At 46.5% G+C, this 26177-nt stretch overlaps 1 protein-coding gene across 1 annotated transcript in view; it reads right to left on the bottom strand.

Moving 5' to 3' along the window:
• The window catches only part of STARD9 (StAR related lipid transfer domain containing 9), a 252380-nt gene that overhangs the window by 98370 nt on the left and 127833 nt on the right, over positions 1-26177 (bottom strand). Inside the window, exons 12-17 of the mRNA XM_075330480.1 lie at positions 25881-26081; positions 16156-16253; positions 12784-12861; positions 11292-11366; positions 7156-7335; positions 3525-3564 (exon numbers count right to left, since the gene is read on the bottom strand). Of these exons, the coding sequence (XP_075186595.1) occupies positions 3525-3564; positions 7156-7335; positions 11292-11366; positions 12784-12861; positions 16156-16253; positions 25881-26081 (672 nt within the window). The remainder of the gene's footprint in view (positions 1-3524; positions 3565-7155; positions 7336-11291; positions 11367-12783; positions 12862-16155; positions 16254-25880; positions 26082-26177) is intronic.

Here is a 26177-nt window from a genome sequence, read left to right as displayed (position 1 = left end):
GCGTTTTTGTGCGTTTTTGGCCGCTAAAAACGCACCTGCGTCGAAAAAAGGCATCAAAAAACGCATGCGTTTTTGCCGCGATTTGGTGCGTTTTTGGCTGCGTTTTTGATCTCTGCGTTTTGCTGCGTTTTTCCAATGCATTGCATGAGGGGAAAACGCAAAAAAACGCAGGAAAGAACTGACATGTCCATTTTTTTTTTTAACTCAAAAACGCAGGTAAAAAAAACAGATGTGTGCGAACAGCAAAAATGAAAACTCATAGACTTTGCTGGGGAAGCAAAGTCCTGCAGTTTTAAGGCCAAAAACGCACCCGAAAAACGTGCAAAAACGCCGTGAAAAACGCACTGTGCACACATAGCCTTAGATGGAATTTTGAAACTTGATGAGCTACTGGACTACAAAGGGTCTATTTACTGCTTTTGCACAGGGGCCCTTTTCTGTCTGTGTCCGCCAGTGCTCTTGGACTACCCCTTTAAATAACCTTGCTAATACATTACCACCAAAACGCAAAGTAAGACCATTCCATGAATCCTTCCATTGATTGCTTTTGAGGTTAAAAGCGCACCCACAGATTCAACATTAATAGTCCAAGTAAGGAGTACGATGTTTTGACCATCAGTTTTGGTATATAGGAGGCTCTTGAGTTTGGGTCAGAAGACCCGGGGCCAGTCTGAAGGACAACGCAGTCCACATGTGACGCCCCTGACCTTATCAGGGTGTCACAGGGAACTGCACTCCTTTTTCTTATGGTGCAGAACTCGCCCTCCATGGTTCTGGGATTCTAACTATTGGTATTGCTTCCATCAGCATTCAAATCCTACCAACACCACACCCTGTCAGGCACACCAGTGGGTGGTCTAGCTGGAAAAGGGCCACCCGCCTAGGGGTCAGGCAGACTGGTGGGAGGGACATAGTGAGTCTTAGAGTAGCCCTCAGAGAGTGAGGAGCTGAGGGAGTTGGAGCTCCCTGAGAGACTTTGGTTAGGTCGCAGACGGTGGTCTGGGACCGGAGGAGTCGGAGACCCGGTCGCAGGGTATTGGAGAAGGGTGCCCAGACTTAGTTTTGGAGAACGGTCGGCACCGGAAAATCTAGTAACCGGACCGGTACCGAGCACGGCAGGGTACAGGACCCTAGATCAGGGAGTAGCTTCACGCAACCTGATAATTAACCTGTGGAGGATAGTTTCTTTATGAACTTTCCCCAAGAGCTCAGAGATCGAAGGCACTAACACAACGAGGGGGATAGGGCTTTCCAGCTTAGGCGGCCCAGTGAAATCCCAAGTGTCAGCCATCAAGAGCACATGTCCACTGTACCATTATAGGGAGCGGGACCCTGACAGCTTCAGGCCGAAGGGTCACTCAGAAACGTCTAAACACAAGTGCATGGAGGCAGGCCCAGGACCATTAGTAATACCAATGGGGACCGATTCCCGAGCGAGCTCCCCAGAGTGGCAGCGGCACCCAGAGACTTGGTTTACTCCTGTGTTAGAGTCTACTTAATGGTCGCACCAACACCCACACGGCCTGAGTGAGTGCGCTGCCTTCCCCTGCGTCCTGCCCGCCTTGCCTGCACCACGCTTCCCTGCATCTCCACCATCCAGAGTCACGGAAACCTCCCTACCCGTGGAGGGAACGTCATCTGGCTGACCCCACTCCATCTCCCCCAGGTACTACCATCGGCAGCGGCGGTACTCCCCTTAACACGAACTACAGGCGGCATCACAAACACTAATCCCCTGTAAATAACCCCCTTTTATTTTCGAGTGGCCGCGAGGCCCCGGGTCTACAGACCCTTGAGCCACAGCAACACCGAATCTGAGCAGCCCGACTGGTGCAGGGGCGGTACACATACTTGGACTGTGAATATTTAAAACCAGCATTAGGCCTTGTGCACAAGCTGTGGTTTTTGATATGTTTTTTGTTTGTTTTTTTTTTCCAAATCTGCATGTCTCTTCTGAAGCCAGCAAAGTCTATGAGATTTCTCAAGTCCTGTGCCAAAGCTACATTTTTTTTTCCTTGCAGATTTAGGGCAGATTTTGATGCAGAAAAAATCTGCAGCATGTCAATAATTGGTCTGCATTTGCAGCGGATTTTTTTCACCCATTGACTTCAATATTGTGATGAAAAAAAACCCACTTCAAATCCACAGGTGTGTTCACACTGAGTTTTTGGTGCGATTTCTTTAACACAAAAGAAACCATGGCTAAAACAGCATGTGATGTCATCAGGATTAAACAGAAGAATGGTTGAAACAAAAAATGACATCAAGAAAGCTTTTTTTTCCATTTTTATTAACCTCCCTTTATTGACAGTCTTTTCTTGCTGCATGCAAAAAAAAAAAAAAACAAAACGCATACTACTCAAAAAAACTGCAAAAACGCACCAAACCTGCAGGTGAATTTTGGTGCATTTTTCTGCTACAAGGTGCAGAAATGGTGTAGAAATTTTCTGTATCAAATCTGCAGCGTGTGCACATAGCCTTAGGGTGCTTTTTTGGTGCAGTTTGTGGTACAAATCTGCTTGTCTATCCTTATGCCAGCAAAGTCAATGAGCATTCTATAATGCTGTGCGCACATTGCTTCTTTTCTTACTTGCAGATTTGGTGCAGAAAATAATCTGCAGCGTGTCAACTGCTGGTGCGTTTTTTAGCCCTTCTACAAATTGGCTTCATAAAAAAAACTCATTGCAGAAAAATGCACCAAAAAGCATGCGGTTTTTGGTACGTTTTTCTGCCAGAAAAAGCAGATTTCACGCTGAAAATTTCTGCACCAAATCTGCAGCGTGTGTACATATTCCAACATAAAAATGTTGACACATCACAAATATAAGGGGTAAGGTTTGGGCTACACAGATTTGCAGCAATAATAAGCTACAGTTATAAGAGATACCCAGATCAGATCGGCACCATTGTGCTGCCCGTAATCTTGTGGACTGCAGCTGCCACGAGATGTCTTTGTCAGATTGCCAGAAATTAGGAGTAAAGATGCTCCAGGGGCCCAAATGTAAAATATTCCCCCCCCCCCCCACCCATCACAATTCCATGTTAAATATTCCATAATGGTCTTTTATGTGATATATGAGCTTTAGCCCCCCCATGACTACATTACATGGGTGCTACTTTTGCCCCTATGCCCCCCTATAGCTACTACCCTAAATACAGGAGGGTTAGGATACAACCACACCAACAGACAAAATCATTCACATCATTTACAATACAAAACATATCTGCTTGAATATCATTTAGTGAATATATATATATATATATATATATATAAAAAAATATATATTTCATACATACACACATATACATATATATATATTTTATTATATTTTATACATACACACACATATATATATATATATATATATATATATAGCATCATGCTTTGTACAGAGTACAGAAAAATCCTTAAATAATGCTGTGTGTTTCAATCCCAAACAAAGCAACGTTACTGGATCAGACGAGCCCTGAGACATGGACATGATAATCTGAAAATCCAATGAGGGTGAATGTTGTTTTCTTACCTATATCGTGATCACCGCTCCCAATGTTTGTTGTCCCTTCCTAGATGATCCCAGAAAAGGAGAAAAAAAAAATCGAAGCCGTCAGTGAAGATGAAGCCCGGGGATGGGCTGACAGATTAACACCTCAGTAATCAGCACACAGATGCAGGAGAGCGGCCTTTGTCTGAGCACACACAATGCAAAACACAAGCAGATCCATTTTACCTTCCGGAGAGGCGGCCGACAGCAGAGCCTAATGAATGCTAAGCGGAAAACACAAGGAAAGCTTCATCTGAGCCAAGGGGAGAGAAAATGCAGGGAAGAGAGGAGGGTTAGTAAGCAGCAGCCGTTTCATACACAAGCGTTCACCATTTAAAGGGACTGTGTCACCAGGTTTTTGCTCCCCCATCTGAGAGCAGCACAACATAGAGACAGAGACCCTGATTCCAGCGATGTGTCACTCACTGAGCTGTTTGCTGTCATTCTGATAAAATCAATGTTCTCTGCTGCAGATCCAGGTGTTACACAGAGATCATGAATATGCTGGACTACCTGTAGCACGCCAAGTAGTCCTGTAATGATAATATCCTGCTGATTAATCAATGATTTTACCAAAACTACAGCAAGCAGCCCAGTAAGTGACACATCGCTGGAATCAGGGTCTGTCTGTCTTTACATTATTCTGCTCTCACATTAGGTGGCAAAAACCTGGTGACAGATTCCCTTTAATGTCACCGAGGGAATCAGCTGCAATGAAGTCTGGTAATATGGGAAATATTAGAAAACATCTGGACATAAACATTTGTTCACTTCATACATGAAGTCAGTCTTTATCATAAGACATATGTAATAAACAAGAAAGCAGCAGCCACATTCTGCAGAGTAAAGTAAGGACTTGTTCACACACAGAATTTCATACATTTTTTTCCCATGTGTATGGGTTTTAGGGGATTTTTTGGGGGACAAAAACCATTGTTTTACAATAGCAGCAGAATTAATTCATTTTCTAAACGCTCATTCATTCGGTGTGGGTTTTTTCTCTGCGTTTTATGAGCTAAGGAGTTTTTTTTTTCTTTTTTTTATTTTTTTTGCCGTATTTTTCTTATCCATTGAAATCAACGCATATGAAAAAAAAAAACAAAACACACATAAAATACATAAAAAAAACCCCCCACAGTATAAATGCTATGGTTTTCCTGGCAAAAGTCTGCACTGTTAATGTAAAAACAAACGCTATCTGTGACCATACCGTACTACACCAAAGGGCAGTATAAATTGAGCATCGCCTGTAGGAACTGTAAGTTCATTTTTGTCACGGGGTCAATTTCTTAATAATTTGACCATTAACACAACAGTATAATTTGACAGGAGCTTTCACCAAAATGTTCATGTTGCACTGGACAAACCATTTAATTATGGCTACAGAGGGGAATCATTTTTTATTTCTTTTTTAAATATCGCCTCTCTGTTGCTGAGATATTAGCAATGAAATATTTGTCATCAAAATATATATAATATAATATAGTTAAGTCCAAGTTGATGTTATCAGAAAGTTTTCACTTGGGGCGTGGACTTCTTCTCCCTGTATGATGCTGACCAATCATAAGCAGGCAGCAACATAGAAGTGAAGAAGGACATGTGATGAGGTCATCAGGGTCACATGACCTGAATCCACTGGTCTTGCAGTGTGCAGTCTAAGGCTAGGTTCACATTTCCGTCAATTTGTATCAGTCACAATCCGCGGCTCTGGTAAACAACGGAATCTGTTTGGCGGATTCCGTTGTTCCCATAGACTTGTATGAGCGGCGGATTGTGACTGATGATGCTGCGTTGCATGCTCCGCACGACTGATCAGTCGTGGAACGACTGACCGTCGGGCAGCAGGAACGCAGCCTGTAACGTTTTTTGAGCAACGCAATCCGTATGTTTTCACTGCGCATGCTCATCGACAGCCGAACGATCAGCTGATTGCCCGGCCACCGGCTATTGTGAATGATCAGCTGATCGCTCTCATAAGCTGGCGGCCGGCTTCTGTGAGCGATCAGCTGACCTCCCGGCCGCCGGCTAATGAGAGCGATCAGCTGATCTCCCGGCCACCAGCTAATGAGTGCGATCAGCTGACCTCCCGGCCACCGGCTAATGAGTGCGTTCAGCTGACCTCCCGGCCGCCGGCTAATGAGAGCGATCAGCTGATCTCCCGGCGGCCGGCTAAACGCATGTGACTGATTCAAAACAACGTAAATGTGAACCTAGCCTTAATTAGCACAATTAGTTATATTACACGGAACAGAAGTGTGGAGCGATTAACTCAGTATTTTCAGAAATTTTGTGCTGTGTAATAGACCGTCAAGATGCGTTTGCAATGCATTTTGTTTTTTATTTGCTGCAAATTATTTTACGTGACTTTAAGCAAAGAAGCTATAATTCAAGCAGGAGAAGGCAATGCTAGGCGGGGAATAGAGCTGGAGTGACAGATGGCTTGAGAAGTGCTTCTGTGTGCCAAAAGCACTTCAGCCTCATTTGCATATTGATTCAAACACTGATTTCTCCTTAACGTAGTAATATGGCTGCAGAGGTCCTATTATAACATTAAAACAGGATATCGGGGTTGTAGTAATCTGATGTGCCAGGAATAAGAAACCAAGCCTTGAAAACACATGCAAATTAGCCTGGAAGTGCATTGGGGACGTGATTCAACACACCTCCCACGTACTTATACAAGATCTTCATGTGCATATGGCTTCAAAGCTCAATATCTCAGCACTGGCACATCAGATTACCATAAAACAAACACCGGTATTGTTTTTATTGTTCTAAAGCCTATTCCGCCATACTACAAGTCTGGTTAGTACAATCATCCTGATAGGCGCCCTTTAAAGGGGAATATGTCAGCAGGTTTTTGCTATGTAAACTGAAGCCAGCATGCTGCACAGGTTTACACAGAAAATTCAGGGCTGCCTGTCTTGTCACAGTCCAATCTTTCGTTTATTTGCTATGGTTGTTTAAGCAACAAGACCCTTATCATTGCTGGACTACAAAGTCACGCGCACACAAGTTTGACACGCCCCCTGCTATGATTGACACCTCACGGTCAATGTACGGTCTCTATAGAGCCTGGTGTGGGCGTGGGGCAGCTCTGTGGACTCTGCTACATTTCTAAAGCTAAAAATTCTGCTTGTGTCAAAATGACTGCACCCAGTAATCTAAGTGATACATCATTGGATTCAGGATCTCTTTGCCTACATCACACTGCTCTCAGATAAGGTAGCAAAAACCTGCTGACAGATTCCCTTTAAAGATGGCTATACAGATGATATAGCTGTTGGATACATGCAGTTTGGTCAATCAATATCTTTCTTGGCTCGCCGATACTTTCAGTTTGGTCGAGTATTCATGTACTTTCAGAGTGGAAAGCAAGAAATCGGCAGCCTGACAGCTCTGGTGGCTTATCTCTTGGAGAACAAAAGTGTCAGGTGTTTACCCTGCCTGACCCTTACTTCTCGACACCTCCTGTTGGAGGACAGTCAGGAGTCCACCTTATACATAACAAATTGATTGGGTTGAATGCCCATTATCTCATTTGTACATCCAAAAAGGCGATGCATATGAAGATTTACCAAAGTACAAAATAAATATATACCATAACACGCACCCTAAGATAATAAATGACCACTCCAGTGCTGAGAATATCATCATCCATCGCAATGAGGTGAGGCAAACCAGAGTCTATTGTCACCCGGGATTTTCCCTCGCTAATATCCACATTGTACTGTTCCATAAGCACAGCTTTATCCGTCCACTTATCCGTCCAGTCTTTGGTGAGCTGCTCAATCTGTAATCACAAGAGAGAAAATGTGAATACACATAAAAGTATGGCAAAACCAAACTCGTGATCCAGCTCCTCAGAGGTGGCCGCACACCCTATAGATAGTGGTGAGCTGACAACTCTCTCCCGACTCCCCGATGCACATGAGCGCTCGGCTCAGGGACAGAGAGAGAGAGTCACTGTCTTATATTCCGCGGGAACAAAAGGATTAGGCAATTCAAACTACCCGATCCTCAGCAGAATATCAGAAATTGTCAGGTTAGAGTCTGGAGTTCCCAAACATCTTAGACGGCCAACTGAGCTTGCCAATATTAGTGGGTGCGCATGACTTTAAACAACTTTACAGCTGCATAAAATCCACCCAAAAGTCAACTAAAGGGTTATTTCCATCTCCAAGAACCTATCCCAATATATAGTAGGTATAATAATAATATTAGCAAATACCTCAAATTAGAAATGTACTATTGCTCTTCTGGTTAGCCATGGCTCTTACCTCATGTGCCGGGCATTGCAGCTTAGGTATTCACGGTTTTGATTACGGTACTCATATAGTGACAGTTATTTAAATAAATAATTTTAAAAGACCAGTGTGCGGTCCCGTCCCCCACCAATTTTGATATCCAGCCATGATAAAGCCAACAGCTGTTGGCTGGTATTCTCATGCTGGGGAAGACCCATTGTTATTGGGCCTCCCAGCCTAAAAATAGCAGCATGCAGCCACCTGGAATTGTCCCAACCTTTAGGTATGACAGTCCCGGCACTTTACCGGTCTCTGGTTCACTTATATGGGGACTTACATACGGCCAGATAATCAAGATCTGTGAGTCTGCTAATCACTACTCATAATGATAATTGGTCAATGTTTCATTTTCTCTAAGGTAGTGCCGCAAGGAAAAGGAAGATTCTTACCTTTCCAAAAAAGTTGATCCATTCCATACGTAAGGCTCCTTTCACATTGCGTTTTGCCTTACGTCCACAGGTCCCGTCGGGGCATCCGTCCGAACTGCCCCTCCCTCACCCCGCAAAGCGTGTTTCGGACGCATGCGCCGGCAGGGCCATTCACTGTAATGGAGCACACTGCGTTAGCGTGTGCTCTGTTTTGTGCCATTTGTGCACATATACGTTTTCTGCAGACGGACACCCGAACGTAGTCGACTACGTTTGGGTGTCCACCTGCAGAAAACGTATATGTGCAAAAATGGCACAAAACAGAGCACACGCTAACGCAGTGCGCTCCATTACAGTGAATGGCCCTGCCGGCGCATGCGTCCGGAACACGCTTTGCGGAGTGGGGGAGGGGCAGTATGGACGGATGCTCCGACGGGACCTGTGGACGTAGGGAAAAACGCAATCTGAAAGGAGCCTAAGAATATGGATATGGTAGTATACATTAATACTTATTATTATTCTAGCCCTAATAAATAAGGCGCGTTCACTTAGTGCAACCACTGTAGATCCTGCATGCCCCACTGATTCCCATATTTTCAGCTTTCTTTTATAAGAACATTACTCCATCTATTGGTCACAGGCAAACACAGCAGTCAGAGCAACATTTTCAATTATGTAACTGAGTCTTTACTTCTCCTGTGATATGATACGAATGTCTAATCCTTAGCATTGATCATCAATATCAGATCAGTGAGGATCCGACCCTCGACATCCCCACCGATCTGCTATTATTGCACATTTACTCTACTAGCTCTCTGCAGAGCTGCTTTACCGAAAATACAGCAATTGGAGGTCAGCGACATAATGTCATAATGTCACAAAGGACTATGGGGATAGCGGGAAACCGGGGCTCCTTAAGCTAATCCTCAGACTGGGGGGCCCTGTACTATCCCTATTCTCCAGACTTTAACCAGACAAGATCTGTTAATCTGAGAATCGGGTGGTTAGAATTGCCTACTCCTTTTGTTTATGCAGAATATAAGGTGGTCTATCTCTCCCCCCAAGCCAATACACCTAATGGTAGGGATGTCTGAGTCTCCTTCCTGGCCCTGATCCTGACCATCCCTGATCATGTACCTAGTTCCCCTCCCCCAAGGGGGGGCTGGGACAGGAGTGTGATTTAACCCACTGAAATAGACAAACAGGGGAAATTAAACCTCTGTGATACAGCATGCACTCACATAGGTGTAAGACAATAATTGATGAAGAGGAAAACAAAACCAGGGTGGAAACAACAAGACGACAGGTAATGCCACAACAACACCAGGCAATTCTTTCTCCAGCAAGTCTGGGAGACCACAACTCACAGACCAACACAGCATAAACTATAGTTGGCATAGGTAGAAGATTTCCTCCAGCCTAAAAATGAGAGGAGCAGATGTGATAGGATTCTTTGATCACAAAAGGAAGCCTAACGAGTAGGCTAGAAGAGGTTAACGCTTCTAGTCTGTCTATGAACGAGCAGACAGCAGGTCAACGTCCGGGTCTGCCTGAGTTGATCAGAAACACCATAAAAAGCATCGGACAGTGTGTGAAGAGAGCACGACGCCGCCATGACAGTTGGCGAGTTTTGTACAAAACTCAGTGTGACACATATCTGGTGGATGTGGTCTGCAGTTTTTGCCTTTTCACTACAAATTTCAGGAAACTTTGAAAAAGTTTTGTGTTTTGTAAATGTTGTCCTGAAATTATTTATTTCAAATCTGTTTTATTATTATTATTATTATTATTATTATTATTATTATTAAGTTTATAAATCAAGCATACATCGTGGACATTTATAAAGATTATAAAACATAAACATTGATCTCGCAGTTTCAGAATGACAAAAATAACATCACATTGTAGATTTCATTGGAACTCTATAAGCTATCCTTATGCTAACACTCCATGACAAACCATACACTAGAAATCAGAGTTCCAGCTAAACATGTCTTCCTGATAATTGACAAGACCACTCTCAGCATAAAACAATCCTTTTTTAAGTTATTGAATAAACATTTAAGAAGAAGTAGAAAACTAGAAAAAAAAAAAAAAGAACAGATATAAACTTAGAAAAGAAGGCATCAAATAGAGTGAAGAAAGTAGGGGAAAGAGGGGGTGGGGAAAAAAAAGGGGGTGGGGGGGTGAAGGAAAGACAAGGTTTGTCACCATTTCTCATCCCAAATAACCTGCCAGACTCACCGTGAACTCAGGAGACTCCATGAACGTAATCCACGGTCCCCACACTGTGATAAATTTTTCCGTGAGCCCATTTAGTTCAGCTGTGAGTTCCTCCATTCTCTGGAGTTGTCCTGAAATTAAGTCGCTAATAGTGATGGGCGGACCCTGACTGGAAAAGTCCAGATCCGAGTGATTTCAAAAGTATACGGGTGCCAGACCCGGGCCTGGAGTTCTCAGGGAACTCCGGCTAATGATCTGGATTCGGCAAGTCAGGAAATTTTTTTTTTTTAAAAAAAAGGAAAAATTAAAATAAAGCAAACACGCTATACTTACCGGGTCTCCGATGCGGCTGTAACTGCTTCCAGCCGCTCACTCTTCTTCTGGGGCCACTCATTTACCTTCATACATATTCACTGCTTCCCCAGTCCACTGGCAGTTCTGGTGTCTGTGATTGGTTGCAGTCAGCAGTGAATATGCATGAAGATAAATGAGTGGCCCCGGAATAAGAGTGAGCGGTCCGAAAGCAGTTATAGCTGCGCTGGAGGCTCGGTAAGTATAGCGTGCTTCCCTAATCCTCCTATCCTCTATTCTACCACCATTTTTAAATGCCGGATTCTGATCCACATAGACTTATAAGGGGACTGGCGTCCGGCCAGATATACGGGATCAATTCTGGGCCGGAACTTCTTTTTTTTTTCTTTTAAAATCTGGTTAGACCCACCGATCCCAGATATCTCTGAGTCCATCCATCAGTAGTCGCTAACAATTAAAACATATTGTCTCAATATATGTGCACTGTGCAAAGTATACATAAAGCCTAAAAAATAGGAGAACACCTTGCACATCTTTACCTTTAGTTCATTTTGTAGCACCAATTCTGTTAGGTTTCCATCTCGCTCCTCACTGAAAGCCGGGCTAATCGTTCTCTGCATTGGGGAAAAAAAATTGATAATATATCTTAGAAAAATGTATAAATACAGGCAGTGTGCTGAAAATGGAAACCGTTTTGGAAAAAAAAATAAGTAGTGCACACAACCCAGTCATCTTTCATAGAACATATTCATCACAGAGCATCAAGGCTCTGTTTTGGGACCCTTACTTCTTTCCAGCTATACATTTGGCCTGGGACAACTCAAAGTCCCACGGCTTCCAGTACCACCTATATGCTGATGACTCTCAGATCTACCTCTCTGGTCCAGATGTCACATCTCTGCTGTCCAGAATCCCGGAGTGTCTATCGGCCATATCCTCCTTCTTCTCCTCTCGCTTAAAAAAGCTCAATGTGGCCAAAACTGAACTAATCATCTTTCCTCCATCTCAACAACATTCCCTACCTGACCAATCTATTACAATAAATAATATCCCGCTCTCCCCAGTGCCCAAAGTTTGGTGCCTTGGAGTGACCTTCGCCTCTGCTTTGTCTTGCATACCACACATCCAATCCCTCACCACCTGCTGCCATCTTCAACTCAAAAATATTTCCCGAATCCATCCTAGCTACAAAAATGCTAGTGTAGGATGCCCTCATAATCTTCCGCCTAGATTACTGCAACATCCTCCTCTGTGGCCTCTCTGTTAACACGCTCGCCCCTCTCCAGCCCATCCTTCACTGTGCTGCCCGACTGATCCACCTTACTCCTGCCTACCACCCTACTTCTCTCCTCTGCAAATCCCTCCACTGGCTCCCAATCCTCCACCGTATCCAATTCACACTACTAATACTGACCTACAAAGCCGTCCATAATCTATCTCCTCCGTATATCTCTGAACTAATCTCCCGCTACACTCTCACATGTAATCTCCGGTCCTCCCAAGATCTCCTTCTCTCCTCCTCTCTCATTCGCTTCTCATGCAACCGCCTCCAAGACTTCCCCCGAGCATCCCCAGTCTTCTGGAACTCGCTGCCTCAACATGTCAGATTATCTGCCACACTTGCAAACTTCAAATGGACCCTGAAAACTCATCTGTTCAGAAATGCCTATAACCTTGAATTACCCCACTGCCCCACCACCGTGCGGAGCTGCCGCCCCACCACCGTGCCGGAGCTTCCGCCCGACCAACACCCCAGCTATTGTCTCCTCCCCAAAATCCTAAAGAATGTAAGCTCGCAAGGGCAGGGTTCACTTCCCTCCGTACCAGTCTGTCTATTGTAACTTGTTTATGTATTCTGTATGTAACTCCTTCTCATATGGAATCAATGGTGCTTGATTAACAAATAATAATAATAATAATAATAATAATAATAATATTATTATTAAACAGATACAAACAGATACAATGTCTATAAGACAACTTCTCCCAAAAACCACACAAACGCCAACGGTAACAAATAGTTAAATTTACCATTTCAAAATTCCTTAGCATGGCCTTTAATCGGTTAATTTCTTCCCTGAGATCTCTGATCAGTTTTACATTCGCATCCTGGAAAAGGAATTAGAGAATGTTTTATAAATATTTTGTAACACGCTTTGTAAGGGCAACTGTAAAAAAAACAATATGTTCAATGCATCATGTGTAGAATGAATAAAGAGTTTAGCCACTTTTGGAGTCTTTTTTTTACTTTTACACTTAAATGCTTATATTTGTGGCTAAAAAAATAATTTTTGCACTTGGTGATTCATTAAATATTTTGCACTTTTTTGGCTTTTATAAGGCTCTTTGTTTCCTGGCACATTCTATGATGTGAGCCATCGTCCTAAAATCAGTTTGGGGAGCTCAGTAAAAGACTAATTAGAGTTCGAAACTCTCCCTTAGGGTACCGTCTCACTAAACGACATACCAGCATTTCCGACCACGATAAGACGTGGTCAGGATCGCTGGTGCGTCGCTACATGGTCGCTGGTGAGCTGTCAATCAGGCAGATCTCACCAGCGACCAGCCACCAGCGACTCTGCCCTTGGTAACCAAGGTAAATATCGGGTAACTAAGCAAAGCGCTTTGCTTGGTTACCTGATATTTACCTTGGTTACCAGCATACACCGTTTAGCGCTGGCTCCCTGCACACGTAGCCAGGGTAGATATCGGGTAACTAAGCAAAGCGCTTTGCTTAGTTACCCAATATTTACCCTGGTTACCAGCGTACGCTGCTTACACGGAGCTCGTTGGTCTCTCGCCGTCAAACACGCCGATGTGCACTGCACAGCGGGAGACTAACAAGCAAAAAATGAACCAGAACAGTGTGTAATGATCAGCGATTTCACAGCAGGGGCCAGGTCGCTGCTCAGTGTCACACACAGCGAGATCGCTGATGAGGTCACTGGTACATCACAAAACCTTTGACTCAGCAGAGATCTCGCTTTGTGAGAAGTACCCCTCAGAGCTACCTGATGGACTCTCCGTTAACTCATTCAGCAGCCAGCAATAGATGATGCACCACAGAGGCTGCAGAAGGTAAATGGTTAAAAAATTTTAAAGCGCTCCAATGAATTTTTGGCCTAGATTACAAGCATTCAAGTGTAAAAAAAAAAATCCACATTGAGCTCTGTATATCCTCACCTACATCCCTGATTGGTAACTTATTGTGTACACTGTACAGTCAGCTGTCAATCACTGGTGGAGGCGGGTTCATAAATTAACTGGACTGTCCTGCAGTGATACTCTCCTGCTAATAAAACACTTATTGTATTGAAATACAGCAAACTGCTGAGCAAGTTACACAACCCTGGAATCAGGCTCTCTGCCCCTACATTATGGTGTTCACAGCTTAAATAGTAAAAACCTGCTGACAGATTGCCTTTATTCTTGGCCTTAATGTGGTGGAGGGTGGCTTCCACAACTGTCAGACAGGATACAAGGGGCCCTACGGACAGGTTACTAATAGCAGATCAAGAGAAATCAACTTTCAACATCCTAAAATCGGCAATCTGAACAAGCCGCGATTCTCCGATGGGTGCTGCATTTTTTTTTTCACTGTTTCGCAGGCACCATTCCATATTTTTATTAGCGGCTATGCCTACTATTACAGCTCACTCTTTAAGCTGTATTACCAGGCACTGCCATTACTAAAAATATGGTGCCATGGCAGGTAATTAACGGAAAATAAGTGGCAATTGCTAAATGCTGTGGCTCATTCAGACAGCTGTTGGACTCTGGGGGCTGAAAGTCGTACCCCTGAAGATTTCATATTGAAGGTCTTTCCTAAATATAGGGAACTGTCCCGGATAACCTCTTGAAAGTTGCAATTTGTGTGTGACTCCCTGGCAAAACCAGGTAGTCACAAAAGTTGTACATCCTCCTTGTTACCACCAGAAACCCACACTTAGGCATAACACACAGCCATTAAAACCCTAGCCACCCCCTCATGATAATGACACACCAGTGGGGGGATCAGGCGGATGAGATAGCCCACCTAGGGGTCCTGAGGTGTCAGAGGCGGGAACACAACAGTCTGGTTTACATAGTTCAAGTGAGAAGTCTGGTCTTGACAGTTGAAGTGAAAGAAGCGAAGTGTGCAGTGTAGTCAGGGGTAGTGGCCCTTGGTCTACCCGGCTAGGTGGCAGACAGTGAACAGGGCCACAGGCGACGGAGATCCGGTCGCGGGAGACCTAAAGTGGACCGCGGCAGGGTTGTAGCCCGCCGGTGCCGACAGCAGGGATCCGGTCTGGAGGCCGTGCACAGTCGGGGTGCCTGGACCCTAGGGTGAGGAAGGTTGCAGGCCCCTCTCCAATTAACCAGCCGGGGACAAGGTTCCAGACTTTGTGCCACTAACTGCCCAGATAGAGCGAAACGGAAGCCCAACGCGGGGGATAGGGTGTCCATCAGAACCCACTGAGATCCCAAGGGTCAGCTTTCGCGGGCCACAGCTCCCAACACAAATAGAACCGGGAGTGGACTTCTCCGTTCCATGCGAAGTTGTCCAAAAGGAAAGACAAAACACAAAGTGCAGGAGGAACGGATACCTGTTCATTAACCTGGGTGTGGGACCCGAATGCACCCTCCTAAGGCAGCCGGCCACTGGCAACTTGGCTTACTACTGGACTTGTGTGAAATTACTGAACTGGGAGTACACCACTGTCCCCCGGTCCAGCCCGACACGCCACCTCCAGCAGCTATCACTCCCGTGTACCGACACAGGGCCCCGGGACTACACCTCCCCTACCCGTGGAGGGGATCCCATCTTGCTGCCCCGCTCCATCAGCCCCGGGTGCCCCATCATAAGGCAGCGGCGGTGCCACCATCCCTGACAGCAACCCACGGGTGGCGTCACAGACACAACAACTCCCCTGTAAATATCCCCTTTCCGATGGTTGTGAGGACGGGCGGCCGTGCAACCTTGGGTCCGGTCACCACTCGAGACGCAGCAGCGAACCCGGATCCGAGCAGGACCCCGAGGGAGAGAGAAGCGGCAGCGGCCCCCACCAGCAACATGTGTACTGTAGCAAAACAGCTAACCATTTGCAAAGCGAGTTCAAGTGTATCAGGTCTGCGGGTGTATCAAATATAAACCTATATAAAGGGTCTCAAGATCCCTTTACAAGACTTTCTTTCATACACTTCTACATTGTATCAGACACAATGGCCCCTTCCGCAGTCAATGCTTCTATTCCTTGCCAGGGCACGGGGACAAAGGAACTTTGTATTTATCCACGGTCAAGAAGAACAATGACAGAACTGATCCTAACAAGCCATGAAATGCTGCAGCAGACCGAAAATCAAAATCAAAGCTCACAATTACCCTCACACAAGTTTGGGAAAGTAATACACGGTGATACTTGCCTCGTTCACTCTGGGTTTATTGATGATGTTTTTGGCATTTGAAGCGTAGCGCAAGGTGCTGATGGTCTCATTGTAACTGCTGCTTGCGGGGGACACAGCTGAAATAACCATAATATGTAATGACTTATAAAATAGTATAATAAACCATAAATACAGAACAGATGGACGTCTAGACATGGGCTCAGTCAACGGTACTCTGCTCAAAAACAGATATAAAGTTTACACATTTCGATACTGAGCGCAGTCAGGTGTATATTACAAAAGTATAACCCCATGCTACATAATGTATTAAACCATGGAAGAACCATACCACCCTTGTATCCCGGCTCCTTGATCAGTATGGATAGGCATGGACCTGGGCCATGATGTAAGAGAAGAAATCTGGAGCTTGAAGCAAAGCTAGTGGTAGGAACGGAAAAAAAATCTTGCTTTAATAGATCCAAAATATAAAAATACACTCAGACAGTGACATCCAAAATATGGACAGGGTAACAGTGCGCACATTTAAAAACCAACGCGTTTCGGCAGTGCCATCAGCTACGCCTAACCAGGATTAAGTCATAGCTGATGGCACTGCCGAAACATGTTGGTATTAAGGGGTGCCCACTGTTAGCCTGTCCGGGTTTTGGACGTTGCTGTCTGATTGTATTTTGGATCTCTTATAGCAAGAATTTTTTTCGTTCCTGCTACCGGCTTTCCTTCCATCGCCGGGTTTCTTCTCTTACTGCACAATGTATTATAGACTACTAACGCGACTCTCCAAAGACATCGTCTTCTTAAATGTCTGAGTCCGCTGAGTAAAAAAAAACCCGAAAAGCCTATACTCACCTCCCACATGGTCATCGTTCCAGAGATGACTGCAACAGGTTTTCTTGAAGCTTAAGTGACATCGGTAGTGGAGAATCAGCTGCTGCCTTTACTATTTGTCATCAAATCAGTGGTTGCCAACCGGCTGCTGCCTCTACTATTCGCAGTCGATCAGTGGTTGCCAATTGGCTAATGCCTTTACTATTTGCAGTCAATCAGTGGTTACCAACCGCCTGCTGCCTTTACTATTTGCAGTCAATCAGTGGTTGCCAACCGGCTGCTACCTTTACTATTCGCAGTCGATCAGTGGTTGCCAACTGGCTGCTGCCTCTACTATACACAGTCGATCAGTGGTTGCCAATTGGCTAATGCCTTTACTATTTGCAGTCAATCAGTGGTTACCAACCGGCTGCTGCCTTTACTATTCGCAGTCGATCAGTGGTTGCTAATAGGCTAATGCCTTTACTATTCACAGTCGATCAGTGGTTACCAACCGGCTGCTGCCTTTACTACTCGCAGTCAATCAGTGGTTACCAACCAGCTGCTTCCTTTACTATACACAGGCGATCAGTGGTTGCCAATTGGCTAATGCCTTTACTATTCACAGTTGATCAGTGGTTGCCAACTGGCGGCTGCCTTTACTATACACAGTCGATAAGTGGTTGCCAATTGGCTAATGCCTTTACTATACACAGTCAATCAGTGGTTACCAACTGGCTGCTGCCTTTACTAATTTGTCAGGCTGATCTGGACTGCTTGTTATTACATCACGTGAGTGCTGCAGCCAACGTCACACAAGACTGGCACCAACACAATGCTGGATCAGAGCCGGCGTGGGAGGCGGGTAACATTTTTCTATTTTACTCTGAGGACTGTCATGATCCAGGACCGGTATTCGCCTCTCCAGAGTTTCACAGACCCGGTCTGGTCGTGTCAGGGGTTAACTCCCATCAGCCTCATTCTAATTTCAGGAGACACTATATCTGGTCTCTGAACCTACATTCCAGTGCTGGTTATAGTTTTGCTTTGCAGCCTGTGACTGGCTCTGGTGAGGTTTCCTGGTTTATCTGACTCCTTGTTGTTGTGCCCTGACCTGTACCCTTCCCTGCTCGTCCGTCTGTCCCAGTCCCTGACTTCCCGCTCCTGTCTGTTTGTGTTTCCCTCTGCATTCCTGATCTCCCGGCTTCTGACTCGGTTGTGTTTTCTGACTTGATTTTGATACTCCCTCTGCACTGACTTGACTCTCCCGGCTAGAACCTGACTGCTTGACTAATCTATTGCCCCCTGGTGGTTCGCCTGTTAGCTGCCTGCTGGAGTTACTCTGCTGAACTTCAGCTGCCTTTCAGTTACAGTGTAACTTTGACTCTCCTTCACTACTCTGCTGCCACCTAGTGGGGAATACGCTGTACTACGTCTTCATAGCCCTTTGTACAGCGTGACAGGTCTCAGGCATTTAAGAAATGGTTGACCAAGTAGTGGACAACCCCTTTAATCATAGTTATTGCTATAATTATATAACCAGACTTTTTCCACTGAAATAAAACTGGTTTCATCGCATCAAGGCAAGATTCAATACATAGCAGTTCAACTAACTTCACAAAAGAAATAAATAAAATACAACTATACAGCATCAACAATCTTTAAGGCAGCTTACCCCAGGATGAAGCCAACAGGTGAAACCCAAGGTTGGGTATTAGCCAGTGTGCCACGTGTTTGACATCATTTTTATGTGTTTTTTAACTCATTTATTCTTGCGAGTCAAAAAAAAGATCCCAAATTGGAAGTTAATCATTTGGCATTGCTACACTATATGTCTGGGAAACTCAAGCCAGTATTGTTAGCGGTGATCACGTGTGCAACTATTGCTCTTAGCTGTGCAAATAGTAACGTTATTGGATGAATCCTGGGATACTTTGAGTGTGACAAAGAAGGGAATTTTGTTTACTTACCGTAAATTCCTTTTCTTCGAGCTCTAATTGGGAGACCCAGACAATTGGGTGTATAGGCTATGCCTCCGGAGGCCGCACAAAGTACTACACTTAAAAGTGTTAGGCCCCTCCCCTTCTGCCAATACACCCCCCGTGCTCCCACGGGCTGCTCAGTTTTGGTGCAAAAGCAAGAAGGAGGAAAAAATAATTATAAACTGGTTTAACTTAAATCCGAAGGAAACTCGGAGAACTGAAACCATTCAACATGAACAACATGTGTACACAAAAAAACAGGGGCGGGTGCTGGGTCTCCCAATTAGAGCTAGAAGAAAAGGAATTTACGGTAAGTAAACAAAATTCCCTTCTTCTTTTTCGCTCTATTGGGAGACCCAGACAATTGGGACGTCCAAAAGCAGTCCCTGGGTGGGTAAAATAATACCTCGTAAGAGAGCCGTAAAACGGCCCTTTCCTACAGGTGGGCAACCGCCGCCTGAAGGACTCGTCCACCTAGGCTGGCATCCGCCGCAGCATAGGTATGCACCTGATAGTGCTTCGTGAAAGTGTGCAGGCTCGACCAGGTAGCCGCCTGACACACAAGTTGAGCCGCAGCCTGGTGCCTCAAAGCCCAGGACGCTCCCACGGCTCTGGTAGAATGGGCCTTCAGCCCTGAGGGAACCGGAAGCCCAGCCGAACGGTAAGCTTCGATAATTGGCTCCTTGATCCACCGAGCCAGGGTTGATTTGGAAGCCTGTGACCCTTTACGCTGGCCAGCGACAAGGACAAAGAGTGCATCCGAGCGGCGCAGGGGCGCCGTACGAGAAATGTAGAGTCTGAGTGCTCTCACCAGATCTAACAAGTGCAAATCCTTTTCACATTGGTGAACTGGATGAGGATAAATAGAGGGTAAGGAAATATCCTGATTGAGATGAAAGGGGGATACCACCTTAGGGAGAAACTCCGGAACCGGACGTAGAACCACCTTGTCCTGGTGAAAAAACCAGAAAAGGGGCTTTGCACGACAACGCTGCTAGCTCAGACACTCTCCGAAGTGAAGTGACTGCTACTAGAAAAACCACTTTCTGCGAAAGGCGTGAGAGAGAAATATCTCTCATTGGCTCGAATGGTGGTTTCTGAAGAACCATCAGCACTCTGTTTAGATCCCAGGGTTCTAACGGCCGCTTGTAAGGTGGAACGATGTGACAAACACCCTGCAGGAACGTGCGTACCTGTGGAAGTCTAGCTAGGCGCTTCTGGAAAAACACAGAGAGCGCTGAAACTTGTCCCTTAAGGGAACCGAGCGACAAACCCTTTTCCCGTCCAGATTGAAGGAAGGACAGAAAAGTAGGTAATGCAAATGGCCAGGGAGAAAAACCCTGAGCAGAGCACCACGACAGGAAAATTTTCCACGTCCTGTGATAAATCTTGGCGGACGTTGGTTTCCTAGCCTGTCTCATAGTGGCAATGACTTCTTGAGATAACCCTGAAGACGCTAGGATCCAGGACTCAATGGCCACACAGTCAGGTTGAGGGCCGCAGAATTCAGATGGAAAAACGGCCCTTGAGACAGCAAGTCTGGTCGGTCTGGTAGTGCCCACGGTTGGCCGACCGTGAGATGCCACAGATCCGGGTACCACGACCTCCTCGGCCAGTCTGGAGCGACGAGGATGGCGCGGCGGCAGTCGGCCCTGATCTTGCGTAACACTCTGGGCAACAGTGCCAGCGGAGGAAACACATAAGGGAGCTGAAACTGCGACCAATCCTGAACTAAGGCGTCTGCCGCCAGAGCTCTGGGATCTTGAGACCGTGCTATGAACGTTGGTACCTTGTTGTTGTGCCGGGACGCCATGAGGTCGACGTCCGGCACCCCCCAGCGGCAACAGATCTCCTGAAACACGTTCGGGTGAAGGGACCATTTCCCTGCATCCATGCCCTGGCGACTGAGATAATCTGCTTCCCAGTTTTCCACGCCTGGGATGTGAACTGCGGATATGGTGGAGGCCGTGGCTTCCACCCACATCAAAATCCGCCGGACTTCCTGGAAGGCTTGTCGACTGCGTGTGCCGCCTTGGTGGTTGATGTATGCCACCGCTGTAGAATTGTCCGACTGAATTCGGATCTGCTTGCCTTCCAGCCACTGCTGGAACGCTTTCAGGGCAAGATACACTGCCCGAATTTCCAGAACATTGATCTGAAGCGAGGACTCTTGCCGGGTTGAGTCCTGTGGTGGAGAAAAAACCGCTCCCCACCCTGACAGACTTGCGTCCGTCGTGACTACTTCCCAGGATGGGGGTAGGAAGGATTTCCCCTTCGACAATGAAGTGGGAAGAAGCCACCACCGAAGGGAAGCTTTGGTCGCCTGAGAGAGGGAGACGGTCCTGTCGAGGGACGTCGGCTTCCTGTCCCATTTGCGTAGGATGTCCCATTGAAGAGGACGCAGGTGAAACTGCGCGAAAGGGACTGCTTCCATTGCTGCCACCATCTTCCCCAGGAAGTGCATGAGGCGCCTCAAGGGGTGTGACTGGCCTTGAAGGAGAGATTGTACCCCTGTCTGTAGTGACCGCTGCTTGATCAGCGGAAGCTTCACTATCGCTGAGAGGGTATGAAACTCCATGCCAAGGTATGTGAGCGATTGGGCCGGTGTCAGATTTGACTTTGGAAAATTGATGATCCACCCGAAACTCTGGAGAGTCTCCAGGGTAGCGTCGAGGCTGTGTTGGCATGCCTCTAGAGAGGGTGCCTTGATCAACAGATCGTCCAAGTACGGGATCACAGAGTGACCCTGAGAATGGAGGACCGCTACTACAGTAGCCATAACCTTGGTGAAAACCCGTGGGGCTGTTGCCAGGCCGAATGGCAGTGCCACGAACTGCAGGTGTTCGTTTCCTATTGCGAAGCGCAAGAAGCGCTGGTGCTCTGGGGCAATCGGAACGTGGAGATAAGCATCTTTGATATCGATCGATGCAAGGAAATCTCCTTGGGACATTGAGGCGATGACGGAGCGAAGGGATTCCATCCGGAACCGCCTGGTCTTTACGTGTTTGTTGAGAAGTTTCAGGTCTAGGACAGGACGGAAAGACCCGTCCTTCTTTGGGACCACAAACAAGTTGGAGTAAAAACCGTGGCCCTGTTGATGAAGAGGAACAGGGACCACCACTCCTTCTGCCTTCAGAGTGCCCAGCGCCTGCAGAAGAGCCTCAGCTCTCTCGGGAGGCGGAGAAGACCTGAAGAATCGAGTCGGGGGACGAGAGATGAACTCTATCTTGTAACCGTGAGACAGAATGTCTCTCACCCAGCGGTCTTTTATTTGTGGCAGCCAGGTGTCGCAAAAGCGGGAGAGCCTGCCACCGACCGAGGATGCTACTAGAGGAGGTAGAAGTCATGAGGCAGCCGCTTTGTTAGCGGTGCTCCCAATGGCCTTTTTAGGACGTGACTTAGACCGCCATGCATCAGAGTTCCTATGTTCTTTCTGAGACCTTTTGGACGAGGAGAATTGGGACCTGCCCGCGCCCCGAAAGGACCGAAACCTCGACTGCCCTCTCCTCTGTTGGGAGAGGTTCTGCTTGGGCTGGGGTAAGGATGTATCCTTTCCCTTGGATTGTTTGATGATTTCATCCAGGCGCTCGCCAAAGAGCCTGTCGCCAGAAATTGGCAAACCGGTTAAACGCTTTTTTGGAAGCGGAATCTGCCTTCCACTCCCGTAGCCACAAGGCCCTGCGGACTACTACCGAATTGGCGGTCGCAACTGCCGTACGGCTCACAGAGTCCAGGACAGCATTCATAGCGTAAGACGCAATTGCCGAGGTCTGGGAGGTAATGGAAGCCACTTGTGGCGCGGCCGCTTCAATTTTCGCTTGACCTGCTGATATAGCTTGTAGCGCCCATACGGCTGCGAATGCTGGTGCAAAAGAAGCTCCGATAGCTTCATAGATGGATTTCATCCAGAGCTCCATCTGCCTGTCAGTGGCATCTTTAAGCGAGGCCCCATCTTCCACTGCAAGTATGGATCTAGCCGCCAGTCTGGAGATTGGAGGATCCACTTTGGGACATTGAATCCAACCTTTAACCACTTCCGGGAGAAAAGGATAACGTGTATCCTTAAGGCGCTTAGAGAAACTCTTATCCGGACAAGCATGGTGATTCTGGATTGCCTCTCTGAAATCAGAGTGGTCTAGAAACATACTCTGTGTACGCTTGGGAAACCTGAAGCGAAATTTCTCCTGCTGAGAATCAGACTCCTCCGCCGGAGGGGCTGAGGGAAGAATATCCAGCAACTGATGAATGGATGCAATAAGATCATTCACTATGGCGTCCCCGTCTGGAGAATTAAGATTGAGAGCGCTCCCAGGATCAGAATCCTAATCAGCTGTTTCCGCATCATCAACCAGAGAATCCCCCCGCTGAGACCCTAAACAATATGATGTCGAGGGAATTCTAAGCGGGCTCGCTTAGACGATCTGGGGCTAGGTTCTAAGTCCGAACCCTCCGTCTGGGATGTATGAGATACCCCGTGAGGACATTGTTGGTCCAACTGAGGGGGGTCAGGGAACAATGATTCAACAGAGTCCCTTTGCTGAGATACCGGTCTGGACTGCAAGGCTTCTAGTATCTTAGCCATAGTCTCAGAGAGTTGATCCTTAAAGGCTGCAAACTCAGTCCCCGTCACCTGGACAGTGTCAACAGGTGGCTCCCCCTGGGGGTCTTACATGCGGCGCAGGCAACATAATAAGCCTGTGTTTTGGCACCCCTGCCTTTTATGGGCGCCATGCTATAGTTTTCCCTGAGTAACACAATAGGGTATATAGCCAGAAAGAACTGTGCTCATACAGTGTAAATTATATACAGTACACAAATAATGTACCCATACAATACAGCACCATGGGGCTAGCACCACATGTGCTGTTTACCAGCCGCCTAAGCGGTTGTGAGGCCACCAGAGACCGTGTCTGGGTCTCCCATGAATATGTCCCTCTCTGCAGCGTCGGTGGAGCTGACAGGAATGGCTGCGGCGTCCTGACGAGCTGAGGAAGCTGTGGGCGTGGCCTAGAAAGAGCGCGAAACGGGCGCTCATACTGTGTACAGTGAGGGGAGTGGAGCATGTAAATCATACTCCAGCCCTCATTGCTGCTCGCTCCGTGCAGCGTCCCGCCCTTCCCCTGCCTGTCAGGGCTGAGGGCGGGAGAAAAAAAGGGAAACTAGGCCACAATGAAGCCGGGGACTGTAGTAATAAACGCGGCCGCCGTAAAAGCGCGGTCGCGTGAAAGTCCCAGCCGCACCGCAGTGTCCCGTGGCAACGGCGGTCAGTGCGGTAGCCCTTACATATAAACACACTCAGCGACGCTGAGTGTGTAATGGCACATATAGACCCGGTCAGCGCCGCGGTCCCCGGTGCACTAGCACACCCAGCAAAGCTGAGGTGATGCCGTGCGCGGTCCCCATAGGGATACAGAGTACCTTTAAGATGCAGGGCCATGTCCCTGAACGGTATCGGCTCCTATCCATCAGGCTCCACAGGACTTGTGGATGAAGCCCGGTCTCAGTGCCTGGAGACCGATAAGATCCCACTTCACCCAGAGCCCTAAGGGGGATGGGGAAGGAAAAACAGCATGTGGGCTCCAGCCGCCGTACCCGCAATGGATACCTCAACCTTAACAACACCGCCGACAAAAGTGGGGTGAGAAGGGAGCATGCTGGGGGCCCTATATGGGCCCACTTTTCTTCCATCCGACCTAGTCAGCAGCTGCTGCTGACCAATCTGTGGAGCTGTGCTGTGCGTGTCTGACCTCCTTCGCACAAAGCAAAAACTGAGCAGCCCGTGGGAGCACGGGGGGTGTATTGGCAGAAGGGGAGGGGCCTAACACTTTTAAGTGTAGTACTTTGTGCGGCCTCCGGAGGCATAGCCTATACACCCAATTGTCTGGGTCTCCCAATAGAGCGAAAAAGAAAAGGGGGATATGAGATGATGTGGATTCAGCTTTAAAGATCGTTGATGTAGTAGGTTAGTGTGCCTGCCCTATCATTTCTAGTCTTGACAACTGGCAGTACAATTTCAATGAGAAAATTCCGTCAACCTGTAGTCACCACTAGGGGGAGTACTGGAGCTTACTGCATAATAATGGTACAATGCACTCCTCAATATGAGCACAGTGTGCAGCAAGCACCCAACAGTAGTAGCCAAGGTCAACCAGAATTTAATGATTTGGATCATTGTATAAGAAAGAAAACGTAATGATACAAAGATATTTAAAACTAAAAAATAAGTATATATATTGCAACATTTAAACTTTTCATCATAAGTTTAAAAGAATGTTTTTTGTGTTAAATAGTTCAGTGACTACTCGTAATATTGCCCAATACGGGCGTATTTTTTTTTTGTCACCGCCATACATATTTTAAATCCACACAGGGGTCCTTATCAAGCAACCTTGGAAAGGACCATGCATGGCTTAAAGGGGTTGTCCACTGTGGGACGACCCCTGCTTATTGACATCAGTGATGCATAAAAATAACATCTACCCACCTGCCGCAGTTCCTGCATTATCGGTGCTGCTCTTCTCAGCAGGTCATGTGACACTGTATTAAATAGTGGCAGATGTCCGCTCTGATGGAATACTTAAGGGCTGCAGCCGATCAACAGCCACCGATTGGCTGCAGCGGTCACGTGGCACAACAATGTCACATGACACACTCAAAATAGCAGCACCGACATTGCAGGAATGGCACCGCTGCAGGAAGGGAGCACTGATTGTAACTTTGTTTTAAGGGGCATTGAAGCAGGGGGAAGTCTAGTAGTGAACAACCCATTTAAAATATGATGTGGCATTGGTTTAGTGACAATTAAGAGACACTTTATGGAATCAGGAAAGCTTTATTTTCCTCTGTACATATGCAATTTATCTAAAGCAAAGAGGAATTAGAAGCATTTGCATGCGCTAAATTAGCATTAGATCAACTGTCCTATTAGCAAGCAAAGAACGTGAACGTGCGACTTACTGGCAATCATGATTGTTTTCGAGTTGCCCCCCAGACTGTCCTTTAAAAGCCAAGTCAAAATGGAATCTCTGTAAGGCACAAATGGCTGACGTCTTGATCCGGTTGCGCCGCTTCCCGAGGGGCTGCCTGGGATGCCGCTATCCCCCTCGCTCAGGATGCTGTTTATACTTTGTGAGCTACTAGTCATTTGGGAATTCTGAGCTATAATTAAACAGAAAATGTACATTTTTAGATATTAGTGGCAAATAATTAGATAAAGGGGCTCTCCGGAATTAGACAAAACTATAATGACAGTGT

The sequence above is a fragment of the Anomaloglossus baeobatrachus genome, chromosome 12 (genome assembly GCF_048569485.1).
Source record: "Anomaloglossus baeobatrachus isolate aAnoBae1 chromosome 12, aAnoBae1.hap1, whole genome shotgun sequence".
Classification (NCBI taxonomy): Eukaryota; Metazoa; Chordata; class Amphibia; order Anura; family Aromobatidae; genus Anomaloglossus; species Anomaloglossus baeobatrachus.
Note: the sequence above shows the minus strand (reverse complement) of the source record. Positions and strands in the feature narration are given on the sequence as shown.